The sequence below is a fragment of the Limulus polyphemus genome, unplaced genomic scaffold, assembly GCF_000517525.1.
Source record: "Limulus polyphemus unplaced genomic scaffold, Limulus_polyphemus-2.1.2 Scaffold1582, whole genome shotgun sequence".
Taxonomy (NCBI): domain Eukaryota; kingdom Metazoa; phylum Arthropoda; class Merostomata; order Xiphosura; family Limulidae; genus Limulus; species Limulus polyphemus.
Genome location: NW_013667192.1, coordinates 109183 through 118253, shown reverse-complemented (window position 1 = coordinate 118253; position 9071 = coordinate 109183). Strand labels below are relative to the sequence as shown.

Here is a 9071-nt window from a genome sequence, read left to right as displayed (position 1 = left end):
TAGTTGGCGGTGGGTGGTGATGACTAGCTGCCTTCCCTCTAGTCTTACACTGCTAAATTAGGGACGGCTAGCGCAGATAGCCCTCGTGTAGCTTTGCGCGAAATTCAAAACAAACAAACTTAAATAATGAACTTCTTATCTCATTTAGGACATATAGAGTATTCTCAGCTGTATACTTTGCTCTATAAGTCCAGCTAATTCCTGTTTCATGATATTTAATTAGCCCTTTGTTGTTCCATCCTTGAGTTAGTGTCTCCTTATTAACGTATTAAAAGCTGTTGATTCCGCATTTTCTGCTGTAATGGACAGGTTTCCTAGGTCTATAACAGTTCAATCTTTCTAGTATTTGCTAAAAGGAGTTCTTATTCCATATTTACTTTCATCTATAGTTCCTCGCAACATGTCTTTCAAATATGTATAAGTAATCCTTGTTCTAGATATAATGAAAAGTCTCTTGATTATTACATCATCATTACAGCCAACAGCTCCCTCCACCAAAACAAATTTCAACGTGAAAAATATACCGCTTATTACAGTATGTTGTAACCTAAGTTAAACTATAACACACACTATGTTAGCTATCGTGGATTCACACCAAATCAAATGTCAAATTATATTTAAGAGCTATGATATTCTACACCGAAATGCACGCGAGGGCGTCAAATTATCGCAGTTTCAGGCTCGTAATGCTTATTTGAACTTGTTTCCTAGACTAAGAACATATTGTCGCTCAAAACATTTAGACTAAATTCTCTCTTTTTTTAAGCCTGAGGGGTACAAGTATTACACCCCTCTGTTCCTTCTCCTATGAATATGATTTTTCATACATATGTATTACAGTGAGGAACCTTGCAGCATAATGTTACTGTAAACATTAAACTATGTTGATATTAAAAAAATAAGGAGAAATAAAGTTCTAAATTGTTACGTCTCCGTTTGTTAATTAACTTTCCGTAACTTCGTTCCGACGAAACTTTAGCGACACAAGTCCTTACTTAATAAAACTGGTTTATTCTTTCCGAATACAACTCTAAATATTGTTGCGTCATCGAGATCACGTGACTATTCTCACGCCATCTACTTTCTAGAACTATCCTGTACTTTGGCAAAAGCTCTAGCATTTACTAGATATAGGGTAGTCTGGTATATAAAAGAGGATGACAACGTGATGGTAATGTAATGTGTGTGTAGATAGTGAGTAACTGAACTGCAGTCAGAAGTATTGTTGACGTTCGTTGATATAGCGTTTGTTATAGAGCGATTGTTGAAAATAAGTGTATCGTTTTATCACTTTTATAACTTTATTTATATGACTCTTAACTCCTTAAACATGAGCAGATGCTGCCAGCATCTGGTCAAAATTCCCGATTTGTCCATCCGATGGTGACAGTGTCCAATAACATTTATGTTTCTTTGGCTGAAAACTAATTCACACCATGTTATTATTCATAAAATTAAGAAAACCGAAGTTGTATAAGGTATGGTAATAATTAGTAGGAAATCGTGAAAATAATTCCGGCTGAATGTACAAAAAAATTGAGTTTAAAAGAGTTAAATTTAATACAGTTAAGGTTTAGTAAACATAATGTCATGATATTAAAAACGCATTTAGTAACAAATATGAAAGTAAAGGTACACTTTTGATGGTAATTTTTGATTTTATAAAGTTTTCTTCTCTAAAAATTAAGCTTCATTTCATAATTTTTGTTATGACAATTGAACTTGTATGAATCATTATGTGTTAGAAACAAAATGCATGGAGTTTAAACTCAAAAACTATCTGTAGCTGAACTTGATAATCTTACTTTTTCTTATAAAGTATGGCTAGATTATAATATTTTTCAACTTGTACTCTTTACGTATATGTTTTGTGAATAAATAGAATATGCCAAATTTTTCTTTACTTTTTTGTAGTTTACTTCAGTAATGTTGATACTGTCCTACAATTTCAAATTGGAATCAAATTGTTTTCTTTGTCACAGTTATGGGACATTCGTGATGGAATGTGTAAACAAACCTTCCCAGGACATGAATCAGACATCAATGCCGTTACTGTAAGTTGTATGTTATATTGAGGGACTGATATAAGTATAAGTAATCACATACTAATAAACTTTGTCTCATTGATACGTTTCTGTTGCACTACCCTTTGAGAATGGTATAAAACAAGATTACAGTGCAAAAGCTTAAACAGGTTGGTATCAGCCCTTTGAAACACAGCTTAAAATCTTTCTCTCTCTCTCCTTCTATTTTCTTTTTCAACAGAAAATCTAAAAACATTATTATAGTTTTCTATGGAAAAAGTTGAAATTATTATACTGTTTCTGTTCTATAGATTTTCTATAAAATTTATCTCACAACCATATAAAGCTACCCAGAAAAATGAAATATTTATGTTACTTCAGGCTCATAATATGGGTGAGTAATTATGAAGAAAAAACTAAAGAAGAATGCATCTTTATTTTTATTCTATACAAGTTTTTTTTGGGGCTTCATGCTGCAATATTTTTGAATTTGAGATTTTAAATGGAACAAACTGTCTTGGTAAAGATTCCAGGGAATGTAATGTATGTGATACATAAGTACATGATATAAACACATTATACACATTTTTTTAAAATAGTCATATATCAAATAATATATTAAAATAAATGTCAACAGTTCATATCTGAAAAAGATTTAAAATATAAAGATTAATACTGATAAAAATTGCACACAAAAATAAGACTCATCAAATTATTTATAACAAATAATTCCGTGTAAGGTGAGTACCTGATCTGTTCCATGTTCATGCAAAGTTGGTCCACTTTTCATCTTTGTTATCATTATTGCTCTTTTATATTGTTTTATGGAATTATCTGTTCAAAAATGTAAATTTATTATAGCATGTCCTCATAACATTCCCAGTTATTGTTGGTGATGACCATAATGGTGTTCTTTTGTCCTTATTTTCAATGCATAGAAAATTTTTAAAAAGTTGTATATCTTCTTGTAAGTTTTCTTTTACCCATAAAGTGAAACATTATGTGTTAGTAACTTTGATTTTGGATTTACGTGTGTATTCACAATTGTTGTATATTAGAAACAGATGTATAATACTCCTTCTGAGCCCAAACTCTCCAACTTGAAAACAAATTTCTCAAATTTCATTGTTGAATTAGATTCATACTTGTAAAATGTTTCAATATAAATTTTGGGTTTGAATTAACTTTTTTTTTGTTATGGCTCACAACTTCCTTTGAGCAACCACTCTTATTTTCACATATTTTTTATATTTTTACACAAATGTCATGTGTAAACTTGTATGGCTATCTGAACGATAAGTATTGAAGTTATCAATATGTTCCCACATTGGAATGTTGGGAATACAAGTGCATATACTTTTCAAAATAGCTATGCACATAACATGACAGTTTACAAACAAAAGATTATAGTTTTTCAGCTCAAACTATTCTTGTCCACTTGTGCTAAGTCTCATGTGATTGGTCAAAATTTGAATGTGCATGTCCAAATCGATCAATCAAGTGAGACCATTGCATTACTATAACAGGCACCAAGTGGTTTTTGTTATTTATTTTCACTGTCTTAGCCATAGGCTTACAAGTAACAACATAAATATTTTTAGTGACTAAATACACAATAGTATACAATGAATAAAGACATTTCATTCCCTCTTGTCCTGCATGGTAACAAAAGTTCCTGTTATTCTTCCATGTAGGAACACTGAAGCTTATGACAGTTTTTTCCTACACAAATTAGCTTAATATAAAGGTTTTGCACATCAATAGAAAGAACATTAAATGTATTTTATAACTAATTCATAACATTTTCTAAATGTGTTTTGCTTTGAACTTATTTAATGATGTCATTAGCAAGTTGGTGAGCTTAACTGTTTTACTTATTTTCATAGAATAATTTTGACAAAAATCAAGCAATTCTGAGGAAACTATAGGCCATGAAATATTACTCTTATATGCATAAATTATATCAATAACTAATCTCAAAACATGAAAGAGAAGTAACTAGCAGCCAAATTATGTTATGTTCCCACAACAGATTTAATGATATTTAAATCAGGCTTATCTGAAAGTATAAAAGCACATCTTATACCAGAAAATCCATTCTATATCAGTATTACTTATTTTTTTAGTTCATTTATTTTAGTAGATGTATACATCATCTAAAAGTTTTCATTTATTCTTCAGTTTTGTTGATTCTTAATGTGCTAATTTATTGAAAGTGATTGTTATAAAGTTATATTGAGCTATAGCTTTTTACCTCATTTTCTGCCTCTCATTTGGAGCACAGGACTAGTGCCCTTGAAATTGTGTGTAGTATTTTGGAGACTTTATTTCCAAAAAACCCCCAAAATTACCACTGGTGTAATTTTTTCTATATAATTGGATGCCTTAATATTAATGTTTTTGTCATAACCTCTATATAGAGTAAGTCTCAGAAAGCCAAAAACACACTTATCATTATTGTTTTCGAGAAAAAAGTAAAGATTTACAAAACCTCAAAACTGGTAATACTAAAACAACATACTTCACATTTTGATGAAAATCTTGAAAAATATAAATTTGTTAATGTATTATATTGTAATTTTTGAGATAATGTTGAAACTTTCCTTATATAAGTAAAACTAAACAAAGTGTAGGAGGCAGGAGAAAGATTAATGTAAAATAAAAAAATGGATTTTTTTTATGAATTTCATGTCTTAAGTACATATAATTATATTTTAAGCAAAGTACAATGTATTGAAAAGTATCTTTTGTGATGTTACCAAGTATAATAATGCTGTATAGTTGTTATTATTATATCATTTAAATAATACATTTCAATACATTCCTTTCTTTGCTCTGTAAATAAACTGATGACTAAGGTACAATAGTTTTTTCCTGTTAAAATGCAAAAACAAAAGTATAAATTCTACAGGTCATACAGAGTCCTGCAATGTAATTGTTATTATTCAATGATTATTTGGGATTCTTTTGGTGAAATCTTTTGAACATGATACTTTTAAATTCTTTCATAAATATCCTTTAATTGTTTTGGAGTGAGTAATATGAAAAAAAACACAGTATTACTGTTTCTATTTTAGTTCTTTCCCAATGGTTATGCTTTTGCCACGGGATCTGATGATGCTACATGCCGATTGTTTGATATTCGTGCAGATCAGGAGTTAGCCATGTATTCTCATGATAACATCATCTGTGGCATTACCTCTGTGGCCTTCTCCAAAAGTGGCAGACTTCTTATGGCAGGTTATGATGACTTCAACTGTAATGTGTGGGATTCAATGAAAGCAGAACGTGCAGGTGTGTCAGCAATGTTCAAAGTTTTAAATTCATTTGTTTTAATTCATGTAGTCATCTGAAGCCATCCCTATAGCCTTCAGTTTTGTCTCTCTCTGATATATTACTAAGTTCTTTCATGTTTGCATGTTTCTTTGAGACCATATATAAAAATGTTCTTTGAAACTCGTTATATATATGATACTGCTTAAAGAGTTGTTTTTCAAGATTAGCTTTAAGGATCTTGTATGCACTAAAGATAGTTGCATTTCTTTTTTTGAACTGAAACTTATTACAGTAAGTTTGTTATATTCTAAGAAAGTATGTTCGCAAATTAAGGTATATTTTTTTTAGAAAACTGTAAAGAAAAGTAAAACTCTGTCATTTCAACAACATTTATCTGTAGCGTTTTTATAGTTGCTTATAAAAGCAAAGATAATAAGAAGTAAATAATATGTACTACAATACATATAGTGTACAAAGAACATTGTATGTTTAGTGGTTGTTCACTTTCATCCAAATATAAGATTTCATTGTTGGAGTTCATCTGGTGACATGTCACTCCAAGGTTACACGGAGCATGTCCACTTTCATACAGATCAAAGGTTACTTTGTTGGAGTTCATCTAGTGACATGTTAAAAAAATAAATATGTGCAGTGTAGTTAGTTTCTGAAATTAGATGGCAATTTTGTTGTATTTATACTCATATTGCTGTACATTTTTTAACAGATTTTGAAGAATTGATGACTAATGACTATTGCCTAAGCTTTGTGATTGTTGAAATGTGTATATTAGTGAGTTGTATGTGAAAATCAGTTTTTGTTTTATTGAACTTTATAAATTAATTATAATTTATATTTTAATGTACAATTAAGCAAACATTATAATACTTCATTATTTTTTCAATTCTTTAAAAATGAATTAATCAAAGTGTATTTTTATTAAAGTGTCAAGTGTATTTTTCATCAAGAAACTATTTTATTCAGTTACTGCAAATATATCTCTTAAGTTTTAGATAGATCTCCATGGAAAAGTACTGAACAATGTAATTGAGTCCTTAAATTTATACAGTCAAATCTAAACTGTAATTATTTTCATTTTAAACTTATCTTCAGAAAACAGAGAGGATGTCACTGTTCTTTATTTCTTATCTTATCAGGTGTCCTAGCTGGACATGACAACCGGGTAAGCTGTCTGGGTGTAACTGAAGATGGTATGGCAATAGCTACTGGGTCGTGGGACAGTTTTCTGAAGATATGGAACTAAAGATTCTGTCCCACATTACTATACCACACTCCAAAAGCATAAACAGTACTCTTCTAGATTGCTAACTGCAGCACAAACTCATTATAAAATGGGATTAACAAGTGTGAATGAAAAACAAATTTTTTGTTTGTTTATTTTTTTTCTATTTTTTTTTTAGTTTTTATTAAATGTGCTGACAGGGAAACCATTTTACATGACTGGTAGTCTTGAGTCAGTTTGGTATCATTGGTGGACAAAAATATCTTTTGTCATTTAATTTTTTTCTACAATGTAGATTGTACACCAAGAAAATAATATAGCCAAACAAATTTTTAGTGATCTTCTATAAGTTACTTTTGCAGACATTTTTGTTCTGCTCTAGTCGATTAAATAAATACTACCTGAAGGCGATGCAAAATTTTTAAGCACAGCAGGGCAACCACACACAAAGTTCAAACATGCATAGTATTTATGGTGATGAGCTATCATTCATTAAGCTGTCTTGTTTGAGCTACTAAAAGTTGAAGAGTAAACTTCAGCGTTGTATCATTATGCTGTCATGTAAGTTGTCTGTGCCATATTCTAATACTCCCTCTTGCTTGCATTGAGCCCCTGCAGGTAAGGGAAATCCAAGGTGCTGCATTTTGTACTTTGTGCTGATGACTGAATGGTTCTCAAAGAGTATCAAGATAGAAATATTTCTGAAGAGGAAGAAGATACATAAACAGATTGTGACTGCTGTTTTATGATTCACCCATCTTGTAGTCCTCTTTCAAAGTGATAGTTCCCCAACTTTTCCACATTCATTGTAAATATTTATACAAATGTAAGTTTTTGTAGTTGTTTGTGTGGATAGAATATCCCTAATATGAGAAAAATATGTTTTGTTGAATAATAGTTATTAGAAACTTTCCAGACAAATATATGGAAAAAAAAACTAGCTAACTTGTGGTATCTTTTGGGACCATCAAATTGTTGATTAGACATTACCCAAATCCGTTTGTACTAGAACTCTGTTAGATTAACATTAATGTAGTTTTTTTTTGTTTTCCTCTTAATTTGTATCGTAATCATTATAGTTTATTAGTTGTAGACTACAGAAAGTCATGAATTTTTCATTAGTAACCAATGCAAATATAAATGTTAAAATATAAGTTAATATACTGTTTTGTGTGTATTATATTTCACAGCTATTTGAATAATGATCTTTAAATAATTGATGATTATTAAAATAGAAATATTTAGAAAATTAATTAAACAGCTTGTTTTTATATTAATAACTTGAAGGGGTCATATTTTAGAGTGAGTAGGCCAGAATTACTTTTGCATTCAATAACCAATTGCTTGGAACTATGTCTCTAACACTGATTAGCAAACTAAGTAGGTAAGGAAAAAAAGTAGTTGTGCCTGATTAATACAAGCTGTAGATGTGTGTATAATGTACACTTAAATACTCTTTGGTGTATTGAAGACAAACAAGACATTTGCAAAGATCCTCTTGCCTTTCAAATTTATGTAGAAATGCTACATAATTTTGTTGAGTGTGTGACATATTATGATCTGAAATCAATGCTAGCTCAAACAAGAACCCTGTTTGAACAAGCCACTATCCAAAGCTGTAATTATATGTTTTATAATTGTAGTTTTACTCTTTGTGAGTTTTTGTTGGTTTCTTAGGTTTATATGAATGTCATTTCATAAGTTATAAAAAAAAAAGGAAGGGGAGAGAAATAGATTACTTGTAGTTTTATGATGTTGTACTACATCATTTCTTTTCGTGACTTGTCTCATATACATTGCCAAGTATGAAAGAGTCAATTATTTAGGTTAATTTCAAAACATTAACTATAAGAACTTGTATGATCAACAGTATCAAATTCTTTTATTGTTTTTTTGTTACTGTTAAAGAAAAATTAATTGTAACATTTTCATCACAAGAGATGTTCAGTTTATTATAATGTAGCTCATCAATCAAAGAGTTTAAAATTCATTTGAAGATTAATGAAAATGAAAGCATAGAATCAGGACATTTGAAGAATAAACTTATTGTTATTGAAACTGTCTGTACCAGTATTAATGGAAGGTATTGTGAGTTAGTGCAAAAAAAATCTTTCTTTGATTGAGACTGTTTTGATTAAAGCAATGTGCTTTACTTCCTGAATACCTTTCAACCCATACCTTTCCAGGTAGCATTGTTATTAGTCTTAATAATGTGGCAGTCAGTTTTGTTTGTGGACTTCCTTTAAGTATGTAATTGATCTTGACTAATAAAGGTATTTATCTGGATATGCATTCTTGTGACTGTTTATGTCGAGTTTCAGCTTGTTAGTTTTTGTGCATGCTTTTCTTGGTAGTTTATTGAAATCATGCATAAAACTTTTTTGTAATACACTTTTATTTAAAGTTTATGGAAACTAAATCATTACCTTTCAAAATGCACACACACTTCAATTTCTTACTCAAGAAACATGACAAACTTTTTTTTTCAACACACATTGAATCACAACTAACAACCTTAAAATTCCAAAACA

General features: G+C 29.9%; 1 protein-coding gene across 3 annotated transcripts in view; it reads left to right on the top strand.

The window, feature by feature from the left end:
- The window catches only part of LOC106464187 (guanine nucleotide-binding protein G(I)/G(S)/G(T) subunit beta-1), a 66865-nt gene extending 58039 nt beyond the window's left edge, over positions 1 to 8826 (top strand). For all 3 annotated transcript variants that reach the window (XM_022391884.1, XM_022391885.1, XM_013924312.2), the window contains 3 exons: positions 1983 to 2054; positions 5102 to 5318; positions 6455 to 8826. In XM_022391884.1, coding sequence (XP_022247592.1) covers positions 1983 to 2054; positions 5102 to 5318; positions 6455 to 6561 — 396 coding nt within the window. In that variant the 3' untranslated portion in view covers positions 6562 to 8826. The remainder of the gene's footprint in view (positions 1 to 1982; positions 2055 to 5101; positions 5319 to 6454) is intronic.
- The last annotated feature ends 245 nt before the right edge of the window (positions 8827 to 9071 follow it).